General features: G+C 41.7%; 2 protein-coding genes across 4 annotated transcripts in view; one reads left to right on the top strand and one right to left on the bottom strand.

Annotated features, from left to right (window-relative positions):
• The window catches only part of RAB3IP (RAB3A interacting protein), a 144,559-nt gene that overhangs the window by 37,763 nt on the left and 84,362 nt on the right, over positions 1-22,434 (top strand). The window lies entirely within an intron of this gene.
• BEST3 (bestrophin 3) overlaps positions 1-22,434 on the bottom strand; it is a 41,591-nt gene that overhangs the window by 18,887 nt on the left and 270 nt on the right. The window contains exons 2-7 of one of the 3 annotated variants that reach the window (XM_086712821.1): positions 20,717-20,892; positions 16,594-16,688; positions 15,892-16,125; positions 4,440-4,594; positions 3,167-3,244; positions 2,656-2,808 (exon numbers count right to left, since the gene is read on the bottom strand). In XM_086712821.1, the coding sequence (XP_086568947.1) occupies positions 2,656-2,808; positions 3,167-3,244; positions 4,440-4,594; positions 15,892-16,125; positions 16,594-16,688; positions 20,717-20,868 (867 nt within the window). In that variant the 5' untranslated portion in view covers positions 20,869-20,892. Of the gene's footprint in view, positions 1-2,655; positions 2,809-3,166; positions 3,245-4,439; positions 4,595-15,891; positions 16,126-16,405; positions 19,592-20,716; positions 20,893-22,434 lie in introns of those variants that run through there. The other 2 variants (XM_086712822.1, XM_086712823.1) reach the window with 2 other exon arrangements.

The following is a 22,434-nucleotide window of genomic DNA, read 5'->3' as shown; positions in this document are numbered from 1 at the left end:
TTCTGGCATTGAATAGCCTTCTTGGTAAGAGATTTATATGTCAAATATGACTCCTTTATTATTCTTTTTAAATCTCTTGCTTTTTATTACCTAGTGTGTGTGTGTGTGTGTGAGAGAGAGAGATTTTACATTCGGTCTAAATGGGAAAAAAGTGTATAAAATAAAGACACCATTGATTAGTTGAATTTCTATGTTCTGAGACCATTTTGTAGAAATTCTGTCTACTTATTTTTTAGGACTTAAGTCTAACCACTAACCACTTAGAGCAGTTGTTCTCAACCTTGGATGAAGATCAAAGTCACCAGGAAGGCTTTAAAAAAGCTTGATGCCTGGGTTCCTCCCTTAGAGATTCTAATTAAATGGGTGTGAGGTTGAGCTGAGATATCAGCACCTGGTGAAACTCCCGGGAGATTTTAGTATGTGGATGGAGTTGAGAACAGTCAACTTAGAGAGATACGTTGCCCCAGTTCCCCAGACTGGGCAGGGCCTGAGCCCAGAATCAGTCAGCCTCACAGCGACATCCACGTCAAGGTCCTTTCCAGGGCCTGTCTATCCTTCCTTGCCTGAGATTTTCCCTAAGTGGGGCACTGAAGAGTCCTGGAAAATATTCTTGTTATAACCAGAATTTCACTTTTATGGGATCAGTCCTGCATATAGTATGAGAGTCTACATTTAACTTTCAAAATGATACCTATGTTTCAGAATTGATTTTCTCAAAAAATATCCTTTACTCTTTTGGAGGCTTCATTTCCAGCAGGTAACTAATATACTGTTTATAAGGTTAAGATGGGATTTTTACACTTTGAAAATATTTATAAATATTGGAATGGACAAGATAAAACAGCTGCTTAGAAATTGAGATATAATCCATTGAGTGGGAAAACACTTCTCCTAGGACTGTCTATCTCTTAAAGGAGCTAATGTGGTATTTTCATATTTTGCCTTTAAAAATATTTTATAAAGGAAAGGAATGTTAATATTTTATTTATTATTTTTTAAAATATAGGGGCGCCTGGGTGGCGCAGTCGGTTAAGCGTCCGACTTCAGCCAGGTCACGATCTCGCGGTCCGTGAGTTCGAGCCCCGCGTCAGGCTCTGGGCTGATGGCTCAGAGCCTGGAGCCTGCTTCCGATTCTGTGTCTCCCTCTCTCTCTGCCCCTCCCCCGTTCGTGCTCTGTCTCTCTCTGTCCCAAAAATAAATAAACGTTGAAAAAAAATTTTAAATATAATTTACTGTCAAGTTGGCTAACCTACAGTGTGCTTTTCGGTTTGGGAGTAGATTCCCGTGATTCAGCGTTTACATACAACACCTGGTGCTCGTCCCCAAAATATTTTAGAGGGCATTTCCCAAGGCAGGAACTGCTAACTGTTCCTAACAGGCTGGTCGAACACCTCACATAGACACAAAGCAAAGAATAAGAAGCTTAGCACAACTCAGGGGAAAGGACAATAAAAGACTAGAATGATTGGGCACCTGGGCCATTTGTAGTGATTTATTGTTTATAAAACTAGAGTCTACTTTTTCCACTAATGGGAGAGGAGAGCTATTAGTCTCTCTTTCTCTTTCTCTGTCTTAAATGCGTAAAAATAATTAAGAATTACCATCACCTGGTTGAAAATGGTTTTGCCATTTATAAAGGACATGCTTTTACTTTTTGAAATGTCAACGTATTTATCGTTCCTGGTTAAGATTCAAACCAGTGAAGGTGAAGGCACTGGCAGGGAAAATGTTGCCACCGCCTGGAAGGCCTCCACGGTGCATGTCAACATGTGGCTGGCCAAAAGGTCAAAAGTTTGAAAATTCGATTTTATTCATCTTCAAACTGTCATTGGATTGTATTTACCTTGATTTAGCCATTGTCTTTGTGTGTGCGTGTGTGTCTGCGTGTGTGTGCGTGTGTGTGTGTGTGCGCACGCGCGTGTGTGTGTGTGTGTGTGTGTGTTCCATTCACTACCAGGCTCCGTCTCTGGTATTTACCTGTGCATCCAGGGAAGGGTAAGGGGTGCCGGGAGGGGCGGGGGTTGGAGCAGATACAATTCTGCACCCAAGACTGGACAAGTCCTCCTCACTGTTCTGACCTGTTTTTAATTTCCTGGCAAACCAAATGTCGTCACAAATCCTGGTGTTTCTGGTTTTGATTCTGTTGAATCATTTTCTGAGTCTCGGTTCTGGTTTTGAAAATGGGATGCATTTAATGGGGGACAGCTAGTGGGACTGCGGAGAATCACAGTTAACTGTTTACAGAGTTGAACAGAACCAAGATAATAATATAATACGAATACTTAACTCTGATACACAAGGCTTCTTATTTACTCTCTTTTACTCTGCCTACTTGCTTATTGTGGCATAAAATATCAGTGAAGTCACAGTTATTACTTTAATTACATTATTATAATCCTAATGGGAGCACACAAAGACTTAAATTACTGGCCGTAAAAGAGTATTACTGCAACGTCTTTGCTTAGATTGCTGCAATATGGTACTCACCACATCACTTGAATCCCTAGTTTACAAGTAATAACATCTCTGAGTGATTAAATCTTAAATCTACCTTTGACTCGCTCATGAGCGAGTGACTCAGTAAAGGACCAGGGTGCAAAGGACAGAACACGACAGATTACAGAGCAGGTCTCAGGCACAGAGACGGTGGGCTACCTTGAGCCATCCTGCATAGAAGAAGAACTGTAGGAGAGTGAAGATTGGAATGTAAAGATCTAAGTCATGCCCCGCGTAGCCTTTGGTGGGATCCAAAAACTGGCGTCCAATCAGGCAGGCAAAGAAGAAGGTGTAGACAGCCAGAGTGACAACCTGCAACGGAGAGAAGTCTGAGTGAGAACACAGCACTGGACCCCCACAGCAGGCCAGAGTGCCTAAGTGGGCAAGTAGCTAAAAACCACATGCAGGGGCACCTGGGTGGCTCAGTCGATTAAGCATCCAATTCTTGGTTTCAGCTCAGGTCATGATCTCATGGTTCGTGAGTTCAAGCCCCGCATTGGGCTCTGCACAGACAGTACAGAGCCTGTTTGGGATTCTCTCTCTCCCTCTCTCTCTCTCTCTCTCTCTGCCCTTCCCCACTTGCACTCTCTCTCTCTCTTTGAAAATAACTAACTAACTAACTTGGGGTGGGGGGGGTGAACAAACAACACACGTGCAAAGTATTTTATACCTGGGTGTAAACCAGCGGAATCCCAACCCAGTCATAACCAAATAAGAGGCTGCACCAAGAGCGGTATCTGTTCATTTCCTAAGCCAGAAACAGATAAAACATGGTTTGCTAAATGATGCGTGTGGCAATAAATATTTCCTGGGATTCATAACATGGCCATGTCTTTTATGAACATGTCTGTAGAAGGACAAGGCTGACTTTGTAAGGCTGGTAATTGGTTCTGAAGGCTATTCCAAAAGGAAAATCCTGAAAATGACAATCAACGCCATTCAACAGTGCAAAAAGGATGGAGACTGATGGATATTTTTAAAAAAATATTAAAATAAATCAGGACTTTATAGAACTATCGCCTACTCTATGAATCCATGATTTGCAACATGTATATTGGTCCAAAGTGTTGATGGGAAGGCAGGGGTTAGTATTTTAAGTAAGTAATTTCTATCCATTTTGGTAAATTTATGTGGAGAGCAGATTTGTTTGTTTGTTTGTTTCTCTACTTCTTTTGGAAACATGCTTGCTGTAGAGTTTGGGGAAAAAAAGTACTTCCTAAACCTTTCTCCCCCACAAATGAAGACTTTAGCACACTTATATTGGCAGAAAATATCTGTCTGGAATGGAAAGGACTTGAATCTACTGATTTCTCCTTTATCACACATAAATTACTATATAAGCCTGGGAAAAAGAGTTATGTTAATTTGGGAGCTATTTTTATATCATTCACTCCTTTTGGCCTAATACAGGCAGGAGACTGTCATAGGGCATATCTATCTAGCCCTTCCATAAATCTGTTTCTCAGATGAATTCAGGGTTATTTCGTTTAATGAAAACATAATTTTGTTTCCTGGAGCATCTGACAAGTTGGCTTAACCTCAGGAACTTCTAGTTTGGGGGAACTGATTGGGCAGGTTTATTTCTACTCCAGATTTTACTCTAGGATCCTGGGGGATGATAAATATGCCATGTGGACACCAGGTCATTCAGAGCCCTTGACAGCTGTTGCTAATCAATTAAGGGACACTTTCTTACAGAGCCCATGACAAAGCCAAATTCTGTTTAGACAGAATTTCTAAGAAACCACTCCCAATCAACCTGAGTCAAAACCTGTATACTACCCCTGTCCTGCATGTTAAGGGTTCTAATACTAGCCCAGTCTTTCTGGTTCCTTTGGAACCAGGCATGAACAAAGCAGACACATCCTGGTCTGACCTGCTACATCCAGGTCCCTGTTGGTCTCTGATTAGCATCTCTTATGGGTGGTTTGTGTCGCACTTACAGTCATCAGTGATTGCAGATCAACACTGTCTCTGATTCTACCTTCCTTCCGGGCTTTAGCTGCAAGATTTCCAAACCAGATGAATGGAACCCAATATTTCAGATGAGGAGATTTGAGGTGGTCAAATAATTTTCTTTCATCTGCCGTCATAAAACCTTTAGCACAAAATAAAGATAGCTCAATTTTACAGAATTAGCTTAGTACTAATACATTACCATAAATACTTTCATGCTTAGTATGTGAGCATACAATGAGGGGAATATTAAAAATATATAAAATGATGGCTCTTGCCTCAAGTAGTTTATGCTTGTATTAGAGATAAGGAATGCGTTTGTGCGAGTGCACACACACAAGTTTTATATCAGTCATACATAAGGCAAGACATGTTGGCAATCCCTCATAGAGATGGCCAGTAGAAAGTAAGGTGACATTAAATGTGGACTAGAACATCTGGGGAAAGTTTCTTCTCTAGGTTTTGGTTTATTCATCTAAAATTGGGAACAAGGATACTTAGAAATGTTAGGATTAAAAAAGTAAAAGGTGTTACCACATACAACTCACTTAGTATAGCATGGAACCCGTGAATCACATACTTTTCCTCCTGACTGCTCACTCCTTGCACAGTCCTGATCAACCAGGACCCCTTCTGTGAAGCCTTCCTTGATTTCTATCTTCTACTTCCCCGGGAATTTCTCCCCTTCAAAGCTCCCCACACAGTGCTCTCTGTTGCCTTATATTTTAGTAATGCCATACATAAAGGTTTTGCCTGCCACGACCCATTGGAAGGGCCAAGAGCATACTGTCTTCATAGTCCCCACAGCGGTTTGCATATACCTTAAAAGTATAATTTTTATAATCTTTATTTATGTGTGTGTATAACACAGTTTGCCTGAGTCCCAGTGACCTTTCTGAGCCTCAGTTTTCCCAAGTGCCAAAGGAAGATGATAATATCTACTTCCCAGGGATGTTGTAGAATTACCTGAGTTGATGGAAACGTGTCGAGAGCTTAGCATAATGCTTAGCACATACTTAGCACTCGATACGTGCAAAGGCATAATATATTATGAAATTTTAGCTATCCACCCCACCTTCAACCTGCACACCAAGGAAAGAAGAGATTTGAAAAAGTTGAGAGGAGAAATTAAGTAGGTTTATTTAAGAAATAAACATTTACTGAATATCTACTATGTGCCAGGGTTCATTCATACAAATATATACTTTAAAAGCTTACAGTTTGCACTTGACTTTTTATTTTTTTAAAAAAATTTGATTGAATCACTCAAATGGTACAGAAATCCAAAAGGGCCAAAAGAATATTAATAGGAAAAGTAAGTCTCATTTTCCCAGCCACACAGTTTCCCTCTCTGAAGGAATCACTACAATGAATTTATTGTGTATCTTTCCAGTTACACAGGCTTAATTTTTAAGAACACGAATGGCTTTCTACTACATGCATATCTGCCATTTGCTTCTATTTTTTGTTTATATCTTGGAGATCTTTTTTGTTGTTGTTGTTAATGTATAGAGAGTGGCATCATTGTTTTTGATGGCTGCATTCTAGTTAATTCTATACGATATTTTAACTAGTCCTCTTTTGAGTAGACCTTTACATTGTTTAAAGTTTTTTGTTATCAAAAACAATGATGCCATGACTATCCTTGTACTTACTCCTTTGACTTTTTTTTTTTTATTTTTATTTAAAAAAATTTTTTTTTTCAACGTTTATTTATTTTTGGGACAGAGAGAGACAGAGCATGAACGGGGGAGGGGCAGAGAGAGAGGGAGACACAGAATCGGAAACAGGCTCCAGGCTCTGAGCCATCAGCCCAGAGCCCGACGCGGGGCTCGAACTCACGGACCGCGAGATCGGGACCTGGCTGAAGTCGGACGCCCAACCGACTGCGCCACCCAGGCGCCCCACTCCTTTGACTTTTTAAGTGGACTTTTCAATGTTAATTATGATTTAGTACAAATAATGTTTTCTGAACTAATGCTGTTTTCAAAAACTGAGTTTTGCTAGATATTGATTTTGAGTTACTTTTGTCTCAGGAGGAATGTAATCATTTGCTTATGAAATTCTAACACATTCAGATGAAAATCACTTTTGCCCCAGTGTAGCACAGTTAATATCTTTAATGACCTGTAATCAATCTATGAATCTGATTATCCCGCTTCAACTAATCCGCCCTCTTTACCATGTAGTTTTATTTCAGAGGTGTTACTATAACAGAAAAGAAGTCAAAGGAGAAGTGAGATGTGCTCTGGTTCATGGAGCTTTGGAAATACCTAGGTCTAGGTCAGTGTTTTTGAGAATAAGGTCCACAGATCATGGGTACCTGAGTCACTTGTGACATCTATTACACGTGGAGAGGGTGAGGCTCCACCCTTTCCTACTAAATCGGACTCAGTAGTGCTGAAGTTCTCAACCCAGGTCTTCACCCTAGAGTCTCATGTGGGTACTTTTAGCAAATACCAATGTCTTGGCCTTATCCCTGGAGATTCTGATTCTATTGGTCTACAGTGAATCCGGGCATCAGCATCCATGTAAAATCTTCCTGATTGACTTAATGGAATTGGATACAGGCAGTCACACATGTACCAAGCTCTGCCGGAAATTCTAGCACACAGCAATATTTGAAAATCACTGCCCAACCGAATGAAGATCCTATTTGTTCAGTATTTGAAGTAAACAGAGTATCAACTACAAAGCCAATATTTACCAACATGAGACTCGTTTTAGATAATACTCAGGTTATTTATGTTAGCTTAGAAGGGGGGGTGGTGGTTCTGCCCATCCCTGAGGAATTGGACTTTCTCCGGATGTCAAAAATAACAATGAGCCTGATCACTCTCTTCTCATTTCTCAGTGCGTCTCAAGTTTTTGCATGATCCAGATAATCTGCTTTTTTTTTTCTTTTTAAAGACTTGCAGAGCATGAGTAAACCGTATTACGAGAAGTTAATAAACTTGACCTGTCCTGGCTCTGTGCTTAAAGATTTGAGGCAACGGGTCACCCTTTACCTAGAAGCCTGTTCTTGGAGATTTCATGTCAATTGTCTAGCAGTTTTATTCTTGGGATTTCTACTGCAATTTTCAAAAATTACCCCATTTATATCCTGGCTGCAATCGCTGTCATTTGACCCAAGAATAACTTTACCTCTGGTTATTTTTTATTCAGGAGTATGGATCAAATTGTGCTGGTGAGTTCTTTTTTTGGCTAGCAGAATGCAATATGCCGAGTGAGGGTTTATTCTGCGCGTGCACTAAAGCCAGAGTTAGGTCCTCCCCCATACAGCACATCCACCAATTGGGAGGGGACATGTAGAGCAAGGAAAGCTGGTGGTTTTTAATTTTTAGCCCAAACGTACTGAGTGCTTTGCTAGGCTCCGTGAAAGATGAATGACAAGACACTAATGACGATGATGAATACCAAAGATGAATGGCGAGACACTGACGCGTCCTGCAAGAGTGCACAGGCAGGGTGATTTTTGTTATTCCCTGCACGGTCACACATCTCATCTAAAGTAAACCCTCTCTTTGAAAATCAAGGTATCGGGCAATTAAAAGGAAATCTATAGATTGTTGGTTAAATCAATTGAAAGAACATTTATTATGAAATGCAAGGTTATCCTCATCAGCACGTCAGGTCATTATCACCACAGGCCAGTGATCTTTTTCAGAATGTGGTCATAATCCTCATCTCTAGGACTATGTGAACCACAGGCACTGATTCGCCACAGTTTGGTAGCACTGTTAACTGGCTGGTCCTCACACAACCCCATGACCTTGATATGTCAGTCTTCATGCCATGCTCCCTCGGGCCCTGTCCACACCCCTGGCGTTACTATTTCATCTTGCTGTTGTATCTGCCCAGAACTTCCTTGCTCTCTTTTCCTTCTGGCTTTCTGGCCAGTCCAGCTCTGTTCGGCAATTTCCATACTGCTTATCCCAGGAAACCTCCTTAATATTTCAAACCAGGGTAACACACACACACACACACACACACACACGCACACGCACACACACGCACACAGTGTTTACTTGCGACTTGAACTGTGGTTTGATGGAGTAAGTGAGACCTGCTACTTTAAGGCAAAATGTTACAGCCCTCAAGCCAAAGGCCTAATTGTGTCCACTACTAATATGCCAGTCTTTACGGATTTTGCCTGCTGTATGGTTGGTCTATTTTGCCTCAGCTGAAGCCAAGGCAGGTGTCTTTAGCTGTTAAAGCAGAGTGTGCAAATGAGCCGCTATTAGCAGAAGAGCTAAAAGCACTGCATCTCAAAACTTGGAGGCAGAATGGGTTTGTTGCCAGTTCTTTCTGTAAGAGAAAGTTGTGCGTTCAGCATCTGAGCCCTTCCCAGAGAGATGGCTTTTTCAGGAAGATTGCAACGTGCCTGGCTCATTTTCATCTCTGTACTGTACTTTCTAAATGAATGGAATGAAGCCATCGGATTCAACTATAGCTCTCCTTTAAACTCAATGGTAAGGGTTTAGAAATCCTTGTCAACTGGGAAAATCAAAGGGAGGTAAAATGAGATTGAGGGAGAGAGATGGAATCACATTGTGAAACCACTGTCCTGGCCAGAATGTCAGAATTTTTTTATTTTTATTTTTATTTTTTCTACCATGAACCACGGTAAGATATGTATGGTTCCCCAAACAATTATTGGTTCTTTCACATAATGTGCTCTTTAATATTTAGTGTTCGTCTCTGTTCTATTCTATTCCATTCCATTAAAAATGCTGCTAGCAAGCCATTGAAATGATTTAAGAACCCAATAATGAGTTACAGCCCAGAGTTTGAAAAGCTTGAAATAGGATTTGGTTGAGTAAAATCAGTTTCTGGGGGAGTAATACTGAACAGAGAGATAGAACCTCCTCTCTTTTTCTGATATGGGAAAAACATCTCTACTCAGCCATATCCCTGGCCCCACATTAGTATCCCATTTGGTAGTTCACTGCCTTCTACACATGACACATAGGAAATAACATAGCCCAAATCAGTGCTTTTAAGTGCTTACCCGTCTAGGTGGCCCAGAATTACATTTGCCCTGAACGAATAGATTCGAGGCCATCTGCAGGTGAAGCTGGAGGAGTTAATAGATATGCTCTAGTGCAGTGGTTCCTAAACTTTGCTGCATATTAGAACGGTCTGGAGAGCTTTAAAAACTCCTGATGCCCAGGTTTCATCAGACATCTATTGAATCCTAATGTCTGGGGGTGGGAGCCAGGCATCAGTATTTTTTAAAAAACCCTAGTGATTTCGGCTTCTGACAAAATTTAGGATCATTCACCCTTGTGCACAGAATACACAGCAAGCTGGCCATTTTAGCATTCTTGGCCCGAGTCAAACATCCTGCAGTGCTTCCGGGAGCTTGTTCAAAATGGAGACTCCTAGGTCATAAGCCCCAGATATTCTGATTCCGTCAGCTGTCTGGGAACCTGTAATTTAAATTTAAAGTACCTTTGAGGGCGCCTGGGTGGCTCAGTCGGTTAAGCGTCCGACTGTGGTTCAGGTCATGTTCTCGCAATTTGTGGGTTCGAGCCCCACGTCGGGCTCTGAGCTGACAGCTCAGGGCCTGGAGCCTGCTTTGGATTCTGTGTCTCCCTCTCTCTTGCCTCTCCCTCACTTGCACTCTGTCTCTCTCTCTGTCAAAAAACAAATAAACACTAAAAACATCTAAAAAAAATTAAGTACTTTTGATAATTCAGTGAAAGTTTGAGTAACATTGAGTGGCTGCTTTGATTCAATTCTTAGAACTGTGTGTAACCTTCAAACACTGACCTGCTGAGACTACCCATCGTGGCATTAACTCAAGTAGGGCTAGTTCTACTGTGCACTCTCTCTCCTATATACAGCAAGTGTGCATAGGTGAGCCAAGTTTCACTCACAGGATGACATTCTGTCTGTTCTGGGCACATCATGTGAGACTACAGGGGTAACTGACTCAGCCTGTAAAAGTTCAGCCAAGGGAGTGAAAACTGGCACAACCCGTGAATACCACCGTCTCCTTGATCATCTCTGTGTCGCACGGAGCAGCTGGAGATTTTACAGAGACCAAGGAGCCCCAGTGCCAGGGAATGCCTCTGGAAGAATTGAACAGCAGACCACAGGGCAGAAAGTCAATATTATACAACATCTATTTGATTTTACTTAGTGAGAGAAGATCACAGCTTACGTGAGCTAAGTATGGGGCTAGCCTTCCAACCAGTGCATCCAAAGGCAGAACTTGTATCTTAACAGCCACTTGACAATTGAGAGCTTGGTTAGTTGTATTAATGTCTGTTAACTGTAAGTGTTGCTAAAATTGCTGGTGGGGTCTCCTCATTGTAGAAGAAGTTTGAGGAATATCATGTTAAGATTCCAGGGCTTTAAGAAAACTGAAGAGTGCCCTTTCCTCAAATTTTACTCTTTTCTGACCACTTTTACTGGCCACCAAACACAGAAGGAAACTATTTTAGAGAAATAGAGATACAATGCAGAGATATAAAGTTTAGCCGTAAATATATTTGTACTTGTCTCTGAAAACGATTCGTGTGAGAAAAGATTTATAGTAATTTTTACGGATTCTTGAGGACAGGGACCATACCTACTCTTGCTTCTCGCTGTGTTCCCATGCTCAGCACAGCGCTTGGCATATAATATACACTCAATAGATCTTTTTTAAATAAGCAAATGCAAGACAGATGTAACAACAGCTTTAGTAACATTTCTTTTAGAGGAATGCATATAATTTCCCATTACCTATTTTTGTGCTTCTGGTGAGTAATTTTGAAGGGAAATATTTTTTTTTTTCCTGGTCACCATGAAACGCCAGATAAGATGTTTCAGTTCAGTCTCAAGCCATAACATAAACACCCAATTAAGGCCATCACTTGACTCGGTGAAGGTCTGGAATTGTGCACCTGACTTGACTTAGAATGAGTGACATCTTCCAGGGTTGGTGATTGGAATGACTGGAATTTTCCAGGACAGGTTTGTTGCCAATACACAAAATAAGAGAGACTCTTCTGTCACAGCTCTTCTGGTAAATAACTGATGACAGGCCAGTTCAGGGAATTTTTAGTGTAACTGATACTATTTTGCACTCAATTGTTATTTCTATTTTCATGTGAGCAGAAATAAAACTATTTTATTTTTAATTTGACAAATTTAACCTGTAACATCAGAGCATATGCATTACCCCGGTAGCATGCATTTGGTCCTTCTGATTTTCCAGGCTAATGTAACTTGACTGTCCAACTTCAAAGCAAGGAAAGTTTAGGGACTAGCAGGTGAGAGCCCCAGCCCATCCAGCTCTGGTCTAGGGGTTTCCAGGTGCTTCAGAAGGACATGCTGATCTTCCTTCTCTCTGCCCTCTCACTCAGTTCCTCCTGGCCAGCCCTGAATCTTTGTGGCAGGGACCCTTCCTGAAGCAAGGCAAAGAAAAGGTTAGAAGGAAACTCCGATGGCCTTAAAGCCTATTTTGCTCAGAATGTGATCTGGGGACCCCTTGCCTCAAAGTCTCTAGGAGCAGGTTAAATACATTCAGTCCTGGACACCACCCCAGGTCTACTGAGTCAAAATCTCTGGGGGTGGTGTCTTGGGATCTGCATTTTTGGCAATATTGATTTTGAACAGTATCTAATGTGCACTGAGGTTTGAGAACATGTACTTTTTTCTGACAGGTGATTCTATGTAGGAAAGTCACCTGGCAAGAAGTAGGTATTTTGTGTCCTCCACAGTGCCTCCAGCCTTTGCCCCCACTCCTCGGGGGCCCCTGTGCTCCACTCACCAGCCCCGTCTGCCCTTAGGCGGAGCAGGTGTCCTGGCTGTGGCTCAGGACATCTGCCAGACATTTTCCGCCATCCCTGAACTTCCTGTTCTTCCCAGAAACGTTGGCACAGGCCAAGGACAGTCAGACAGTGGCGGAGGCGTGTGTCCAGTTGTCGGAGCTTGGACACTAGCCCCATGTGCAGACTGAGTCAGCCCTCTCTGCTGGGGAAAGGAGCAAGAAGTCTGGTGAGTCAGTGCTGCCAGTCGGCAGAGAGGGCGCCCAGTCGTGGGGTGGGCCATGGGGTGGTCAGGAGGGACCCCGCCTCTGGGGCGTGTCCCCCAGCTTCGAGGGCAGTGGCTTGGACCCTCTGCCTCGCTGTCTGATGCACAGACTTTATGTTCCTGGGGGCCCAAGCTGCCTTTTCTGCTTTTTGAGAAAAAAACTACTTATGAGAGCAGTGGGGACGTGTCCACTGTGAGGTCCGAGAGGACCCCAGAGGCACCTGCAAAGGCTTCAGCCCCCTCCTGGCTCCATCGGTTCTCTCCTCCTTCAGAGGCTCCACATAAACCGAGCGAGAGATTGAAGTCAGAATGATGCCCACTATGGCCATGCAGGTCTGATTCAAGCGCCCTGGATGGCAGCCTCCAAACAGACTGGTGGCGATGCCCCTCTCCAATTCTGGAGCCTCTCGTGTGGTCAAAACCACAAATTCCCCCCTTCTCTTAGTTGTTGCTACTTTGCTATTAGTAATGAATTACTCAGTGGATGCCAAAGCCTTTTACCCCAGGGGTGAGAAAAAGGGGTTAAAAAAAATTAGCATCCCAGAAAAGACTCCACTCTTTTCAAACTTCAGCGTTTAACACAGCAGTGTTAGGAGCCTGGTTAAGTGCTGGTTTGCTGAGCTTTACAGCCAATGGTTCTGATCCAGCAGGTCTGAGGTAGGGCCCAGAAATATGCATTTTAAATAAACAACTCAAGGAATTCAAGATGTAAAGTGCCTGTGGGTCCGCAGACTACACCTTGGGACACACTTGTCTAAATGCACATCAAGGAGTGAATACTTCCAGATTCGCTTAGAATGGTCGCGGATGTGGGTGGTGGGGAGAGAGGAGTCCAATATTCCAAACGCCTTGGAAAGGGGCAGAGGGTAAACACAGGTGCAAAACAGGCATTTGCACAAGTTTGACAAGGGGTAAGCCTTGGCATTATGAAAGATACACGTACAGGAAATGAAATCACATCATTCTATTCGTCCTCCATATCAACTCGCCCCTCAGAACCGTGCACGACTCGACCTTGTTTGAGCTCAGCTGTGACCAGAGGCCCCAGAGGCCTCTTCATCGCCACCCATCCTGGCTTCCTCCTGCTGTGCTTTGAATATGAAGGTGACGCTGGAAGGGATTTGCTTTGAGAGTTGGGCCTGGGGGCCTGATTCCTGTCCAAACACACTCTCTTCTCCCCCAAGGAGGCGTCGGGACCAGCGACACACCATCTTTATGCATCGAAGTAAACTTCAGCTCTCACTCGTCAATTTGGAACAGGTCAAACCCTTCTTGCTCATTTTTAGGACTTTCTTCAGAGGTGGAAACGCTTACTGCTTTTGATCCTCAGGACATCAGGGTAAGAAAATTAACTCATCACGTGGCATTTTCAACTAGGTCATTCTGAAACAGTATTCAGCTTTTAAATTCGGAGGAGGGGTGACAGGTAATTCTTTAAAAGTCCCTCCTGGCTTTATATCATCACAGACCTGTGTGTATGCCAGGCCATTTGTATCCTTTATCTGAATCCTTAGCCTACACCCCAGACCGCACTATTTTCTCACGTCTTACCCTGTACTGCAACACCGTCCTCTACTCTCCTCCATGACCACCTGGTCATAGCAGATCCAGAAGACCCGGGATGTCACATCAAGTGAGTCTTCGAAAATGAGCGAAGGGTGACGTTATGCCATTGTGCTGGGTGATTTCATTCTTGATAGCAAGAGCGTCCTTACCACGTGCCAGGTACCGTTCGGAACGCTGTGCAAATATTAATTTATTTAATCCTCACAGAAGCCTGTGAGGTATATGAGTGGGGTGGTATTGTAAGTTCTCATCAGCGCGTTTTATGGATGAGGAAACTGAACGTAACAGGTTAAGTAAATCAGGCAGGCCATGCAGTTAGTGAGTGGTGGAGTAAGGATTTGAACTCCTCCTTTGTTCTGAGTCACTACCTATATTGTTTATCTAAGGAGGCAAAACCAAATCCAGGCCAAAAAGGCCTCAAAAAAAAAAAAAATCCCAAATACCATTCTTTTTTAAAAATCCGTTTTCAAGGACATTTCAGAAAAGGAGACGGGATATGGCAACCTAATTTGAGACTGTCCTCAGTATAAAGGCAGAGTCGTCTCATGGTTTTTATATGGTCTACGTATTCACTACTATATTCCAACAAACTGGCAGATTGCTAACAACGGCCCAGCACAACCACCAATTTTTATTCAGTGTGTGCCAGCAATGATCTCATTTAATGCGCTCCACATTGAAGGCCGCTTTAACCGCTTCTCTCCTAAATATTAACACACCGAAGAGAACCATCCTTCCACCATGACTTGTTCTCAGCGCACTGTGTCCGGAGGACCAGGGAGAACACCTGCATCCACTCTGAGGCATGAGAGAGATGACATACCCTCACGGCCTGGATGACAACTCACCTTCCTGGTTCCTGCTAGAATCTACTTCTGTTTGGAGAAAAGCATTCACCTTAGGAGTTTTGAGCCTGTATCATAATTCTGGCTCCTCTACTCATGGTCCAGGGCCGGTAACAACCTCTCTTTTTTCAAAAAATTTTTTTAGTGTTTATTTATTTTTGAGAGACAGAGCATGAGCTAGGAGGTGGGGGAGCAGAGAGAGAGGGAGACACAGAATCCAAAGCAGGCTCCAGGCTCTGAGCTGTCAGCACAGAGCCCAACATGGGGCTTGAACTCACGAATTACGAGATCATGGCCGGAGCCTAAGTGTAAGGCTTAACTGACTGAGCCACCAAGGTGCTCCAGTTATAACCCCTCTGAATCTATTTCCTACCTTTCTCGTGTCTTGTTTTTGGGGTTTTTTTTTTTGGATCCAAATGAAATATTTATGAAAATGGATAAACCATAAAGTGCTAGAAAAGACCAGGTACTAGGGGCGCCTGGGTGGCTCAATCCGGAAAGCCTCCGATTTTGCCTCAGATCACGATCTCACAGTTTGTGGGTTCGAGTCCCAAGTCGGGCTTTGTGCTGACAGCTCAGAGTCTGGAGCCTGCTTGGGATCTGTGTCTCCCTCTCTTTCTGCCCCTCCCCCACTCATGCTCTGTCTCTGTCTCTCAAAAATAAGTAAACGTTAAAAAAAAGAAAAGATCATACAATATTAAAGATGATTTTAATAAATATGATACTTTTTACTCTGGCATATTTATGTAAAGGCCAGTGACTCTCTGCCACTTAATTTAAGGTTGACTGCTGCTTCCCCTCCTTCGCCGCCCTGGCAGACTTCTCCAGAGCGGTAACTATGTCTTATTCATCGTTGCCTCTTAAGACTGTCTGGCACATAGTAGGTAATCGATAAATGTTCCTTGAATGAATGAATAAATAAAAGACATTTTCAAAGGAATTTTGAAGGTTCCCATCTAGGATGAGAGGAGTCCGTGGAGGGAAGAGTCATTCACAATACCTGCTTCAACCACATGGTCCATCGTAGGGAACCTTTTGTACACAGCCGTGCTCACCGAGCGGAAGATGAGCAGGGACGTGAGATTCACATAGCGCATCAGGGTCCTTCTGAGCAGGCGCCCGTGTTCGTCGCTTCCGTGAACACTGCTGGAGATGAGGAACATCAGCCTGTCTGGCCAGGGCAGGTTCACAAACTGGTTCCACCATCGGTTCACTACCAGAGTAACATAAAACCCTGTAAAATAACAGGAAGCTATAAAGCAATTTCTTATAGCAGACATGTTGTTGACACTGATGCTTTTAGCAGAATTTCAGCCTCTTTAGGGATCGGGGTGTAAAAATATGTTGTTATCCATACTTATGACTTTGCCCTCCAAAAAAAAAAAAAATAAAAATGTAATTTGTGCCTGGCAATGTCATAGCACCCAGTAAGTGGGTGTTAGAATTCAAATATTGATGGCAAAAATGGGCAGTTAGTGAAGAGAAAGCTTGATTGTCTGATAGCAAATTATTACCTCAAACTTGTTTGGTGTTAATTTAGCGAAAGCAGCCCTGAGGGCAAACTTTATGGATGATTCTGGTTCTATTGCAAGCAGTGGCTTTTCAGGCATGCCTCTCAGCTTGGAAACACTCCCATGCAGAGTCATTGATGTCATCCGAACAGAGACAGTGTGGCTGCGTTCTGCGTGTGACCTATACTTACCAAGCACAAAGGTTACTGGAATTTGTTCAGCATATCTGTCACAGTAAATTGATAATTTTTCAAAGTAACGTTTTTGGGCTCCTGTAAGTAACAATCTGGAGCAAAAATAAAATGCACAGCCCTTTATGATATTATACTTCTGCACCTGCTTTGCAAGTGATATTCAGTGCAAACAATTAAGCACAAATAATTGTAATTTTTTTTAAGAAGCGATAATGCTTTTTTCTACCTAAGCTGATAGATCTCAAAAGCTTTTTAATTGTTGAATGTTTCAAGTACCAATGTTTTCAGTACATAAATGTTATTGGCCATTAGACAGTGGGATTTATTAACTTCCATTTACTTATATGTTTTTTAACTTTTATTTTTAAATACTTTATATTTTAAACTTTTGTATGATGAATACATTGGATTTAGAGCAAAATAACTCATTAAAGTGTCCAATTTTCCATTATTCATCAGGTATACTTTAAAAAAGGGTGTCTTGATTAAGTGAACTACAGTTGTTAAGTAATTATGAGGATTAAATTATAACCCTAACCTTGACATCTTGATCTTACGAGTATGCTACTTAGCACATTCTTGATTATATGTGTTGTACTTCAAAGGCTATTATAACCGTTTATTTTAAAACCTGCAATTATTTAAAATATAAAATAACACATAACAACAAGGAGTAAAAATTTTTATTCCTGCATTTGGTGGGTTTGTGTTTGCATAATACAAATATCAAAATTTATATTATGCATCTCACCAAAACCCATTTTCTGGTATGAACTTAGGCTAAACCTAAGTTCATTTAATGGAACTATTATTGATATTTATGTTACAGGGAGGGGATTTGCAGTCAGGAGAGATGTCCCAAGGCAGGGTAATCGTAATGGTCGAGATCTACAAGGAGAAGCAACGCAAAGAAATTTGCATAAATGAATGGTACAGCTGTTCCAAGGGAGGAAGAAATCCCTGGGAAATATCCATTACAACATATGTCAAAAGGTCTGTTTGAGTCAGTAGAATTTTGATAGAGGGAAGCAGAGGGATGATGGGGTAACAGCGAGCCACCAATCAGATTGCGCATGAAGAGCTGGTAGTGACAAAGGAGTTTGGGGTGCAGGATGGGCTTGGAGTTCCTGCCTCAGCTTTGAGGAGGTTTCAGAAATTCTTATTCAGCTTGTTCTTATTCAGCTGCACAGGCCTGTCAAGGTCATGCCAATGACAAGTCACAGCCATAACAGTTTCCGACACTCAAATAGAAATGGTCCAAGAGGATTTAAAGGCAGAAAGCACAGACCTTAAGGTCAGACAAAGCCAGGTTTGAATCCCAGATCTGCCACTTACAAATTTGGACTTGGAACATATTTTTAAATCTCTCTGAGCCTCAGTTTTCTCACTTGTAAATGGGGACAATAAAGCCTATGTGTTAGGAATGTTATGAGGATTAAAGAATATATCATATATAAAACCACTGAACATACAGTGTCATACTTTTTTGATAATAAAGTGGTGGTTATTATTAACAACTGGCCAAAGGAAAAAATATTTAGCTAATAGCTCCGTAGAAAGTTTACTAGCTAAAAAGTACTAAAATGGTGATTTTTGTCAAATTCACCCCAAAATAAAAAGAGGTATACTCAAAAGTAATGAAGTCTGGTTTTGTCTCATGATTTTTGCTAAGTATCATTATTTGCTTAGAATAGAATTTTAAAACTTAGGATGATTAGTAGACATGAGAATGATGCTATAATTTTCTACAGGTATGTTTGACTTTCTTGATAAATTCAACCTATCGTGGTTGGTATATCTTCAATCAAGATTAAGAAGATATTTTGACGAGATTTTATAGCTGAACTTTACAAAAATGAAGAATGACTTTCACGACTGATCATTGTTATAAATGTAAGCACTCTTTGGTCTTTAGCAAAAATACGTGCATACAATTTTGTGGGGTATAAGCAAGATATTGAAGCAAGAGTGGAGGCCCCATGGAGGATTTCTGGCCACGACGCAGCTGCTCTGAGTGCTATTCAGAGTGCTATTGCAGCAGTAGCAGCAATAAACTCACATTAGTAAAAATAAACTAATGAGACAATTCTTCTGAAACGTCATGTGTCTTCCACTATTTCGTATTCTGAAGCATTAGGTGATACAAAAATACATTGTCAAAATAACGTTGTACTTATAAGACACATCTGAAAAATTATTAGAGGTTTTTAAATAAAACCCCTGATGTCCCTTTACAGATATTTTGATATGCAGCAAAATAGCCCTTCCTATTCTATTTTTGACAATTATCAGCTGGCCAAATTACTCTCTCTCTTGGTCAAAGGGAGTCCTGTGGCTGCAAAGAAGAAGGTCGGTAAGAGCAATGATAATACGAAGTCGTTCATCAGTATGCGGGGGAGAAAGAACAAACTGAAGTACATAGAAAAGGTGGAAATACAGCCTCAAAAACCTTTAGCTTTTCTATTTTAAGTTTTAAATTCCCCCAGAGTAGAAATGTATGCAATAAGTTTTAATTAAAAAAAAACTAAACACAGATATCACATGTTTTCACTCCTACGTGGAATTTGAGAAACTTAACAGAGGACCGCAGGGAAAGGGAAGGAAAAATAAGTTACAAACAGAGGGGGAGGCAAACCGTAAGAGACTCTTAAGTACAGAGAACAAACTGAGGGTTGATGCGGGTGATGGTTGTGAAGGAGGGGAAAATGGGAGACAGGCATTGTGGAGGGCACTTGTTGGGACGGACACTGGATGTTGCATGTAAGCGATGAACCACCGGAAATCTACTCCCAAAGCCAGGACTACACCGTACACGCTGTATGTTAGCTAACTTGGCAATAAAGTATTTAAAAATAAATAAATACAAATAAAATAAAATTAGTTAAAAAAAAAAAACCTCATAAAGCTTCCCATTTGCACTACTGGTAACATTTTATTTAGACTATAATTTTAGTCACACAAGTATTTCCTCAACATGATTTTGCTCAAATTTTCTGTCGATCTGACAGGCTTAGGTTGTGATGGTATAAAGAATAAACATCTTTGGGGCGCCTGGGTGGCGCAGTCGGTTAAGCATCCGACTTCAGCCAGGTCACGATCTCGCGGTCCGTGAGTTCGAGCCCCGCGTCAGGCTCTGGGCTGATGGCTCAGAGCCTGGAGCCTGTTTCCGATTCTGTGTCTCCCTCTCTCTCTGCCCCTCCCCCGTTCACGCTCTGTCTCTCTCTGTCCCAAAAATAAATAAAAACGTTGAAAAAAAAAATTAAAAAAAAAAAAAAGAATAAACATCTTCTGTTGTGAACATAATGTACCCCGCACTCAGAGGGTAAAAATAAAATAAATTCGTTTTCAGGCCGCGGCACCACCCTGGAGGAGATCTTGTCATTCCAGGCAAAAGAAAGGAAAGTCACCTGATAGACACCCTTCACGGACATGTCAATTATGTAGGCAGTGGCTATAAGCTGCCAAGTCACAAATTCAAACTATCAATGACATAGCTGAGAGAGGCACCGATGATTATTTGTTCGTGGCCTTTGCCACTCAAAATCACCACTGAGTGAGGAGTTAAGTAATAAATCTGCCATTTTATGCCTCCGGCAAAATCCTGGCAGGGTGCCTAGTATCACATTGTGATCAATTCACATGGGGCTGACATGAGGGCCACCTGGACATGATAGAGTCTACTTGAGATCCCTAAGCATGGGTTAAGTGTGGATTAAAATACCCTGAGATTGGGGCGCCTGGGTGGCGCAGTCGGTTGAGCGTCCGACTTCAGCCAGGTCACGATCTCGCGGTCCGTGAGTTCGAGCCCCGCGTCAGGCTCTGGGCTGATGGCTCGGAGCCTGGAGCCTGTTTCCGATTCTGTGTCTCCCTCTCTCTCTGCCCCTCCCCCATTCATGCTCTGTCTCTCTCTGTCCCAAAAAATAAATAAACGTTGAAAAAAAAATTTAAAAAAATAAATAAATAAATAAAATACCCTGAGATGAAGAATGCAAGAGAGGATCATGCAAAAGAGGAGATTACATAAGGCAAAAGTCAGCGGCAACCCAAGGCTCAGATTTTTGAGACTGTATTCTTACATGATATTTGATGGCCGTTTAAGGAGACATGCAAAGGAAGGTACCTGTACACCAAACTTATTGCCGTGTAAAAAACAGCAAAGACAATAAATTCCCTGTACAGTAGTTTGTAGATGCTGCCTCTCCACTTGAGGAGTAACCTATGAAATCCAAAAAAAGTCGCATTTGCTACTTTACTGGAGTACGTGACAGTCATCTCGGATAGCTTTTCTATTTTTTTCTAGAAGAGCAAGAAGACAAAACACAAGTAAAAAGCAGTGCTTAAGATGGAGCATAAATCTGTGTCTCAAAGAAACCCAAGCCGGTCACCAGTCAACCATCTCCCCATTTTGCCTTTCTCTGTTTAAACCATTTGGAATTTGGAGATAACCAACGTCTCCATGTTAAATCTTTTATTAGAAAAGGGGAGGAGAGTAGTCTCTGGAAAGAGTATTATTAGAACCCGGCTTAATTTATAAATATTATTTTCAGGTTTTATAGTCATGACTTAGTAATATTTGAACGAACGAATGAATATGATATATGAAATATGTTGTAGAATCACCCGTCATGTTATTTTCCTAACCCACGGGAAGATTCAGGGTACTGATACGCTATATTAATTGATATTTTCAAAGGCACTGGCCATAGTTACTGTTTGGGTCTTTATCTGCTACAGTATGTGAAGAAGTGTTTATTTCACCCTTAAATTTCATAAGGGGAACTTAATGGCTCTCTTCTGAGAACTCAGGAGATATTGTTGAAAAGAAGCAAGACTCTTAAGAGAATTTAATTGATGGGTCACTTTTGGTGGTTTTAGTTGGATGTGGGTATCTCTCTAGCGGAGCTGCAAGTGCACGGTTGACACTCTGTACATTTCAAAAGGCAGGGCCACAGGGATAGTATACAGAAGGTGCACTTCCCTTTGGAAGTCATGCGTAAAAGGCTTAGGGAGGTTCACTTTCTGTTTGGAGCCGACCAAAATAAGGCCATTATTTAGGGCTCTCTCCACGTGGATCTGTTCCACAGATACGGGTAGAATGAGAATTGGACCCCTATGCCTCGTTTCAGTGAGTTCTCTGGCATTCATTGCTTTTCAACAAGACATCAAACATTCAGGTTCTGAGACGGCCCCGAACTAATCTTTGTTTGAAAATCCTGCACCACCACTTTCTAACATGGAGCATATACAGAGAAAATGAAATTTCTCGGAAATCTTTCTTGTTTCAAAAGAACCTCTGAGGGGAGTCTTCCAGAGCTACTTAGATGGAAATTATGGAGGTCTGAGGTAGAAGTGGGCAGATTTCTCATATAAAGTAGCCTGCAACCCACATTTTATCTAAACGGGAAGATGTTCTGTCTTTCTTCAGAGGTGGGAAAACAATCCAATTCTAATTTGCCTAGTTTCCCTAAAGAAATAAAACTCTGGCACTATATTCACAAACTTAAGCCTTCAGCATCACTGATTTTAGTAAAGAAACCAGGACTTTTGGCGTAAGTAAGTGGCATTACGAGAGGACGGGAATCATGCCACAGCCAGTTTCATTTTTCCATTTTACCTTGTCTATCTGTGTAATGTGAGTACAGTCAAAACTGGGAGAGAGGAGCCTAATAAATTAACCACATTTTATAATTTGTTCTCGTGGGCGGCATCATTTTAAATAACAGTCCTCCACTTTTTTTTCGTTTAACCATCCACCCTTCTATTTCGGCTATCAGAAAAATTAAGATCAGACAGAGTAGAGATCAGAATTAAAATGCATAGATATACTCTCTGTGCACT

The sequence above is a fragment of the Puma concolor genome, chromosome B4 (assembly GCF_028749965.1).
Source record: "Puma concolor isolate L17-30 chromosome B4, mPumCon1.1.hap2, whole genome shotgun sequence".
Classification (NCBI taxonomy): Eukaryota; Metazoa; Chordata; class Mammalia; order Carnivora; family Felidae; genus Puma; species Puma concolor.
The sequence above is the reverse complement of the archived record's forward strand: the minus strand, read 5'-3'. Positions and strand labels throughout refer to the sequence as shown.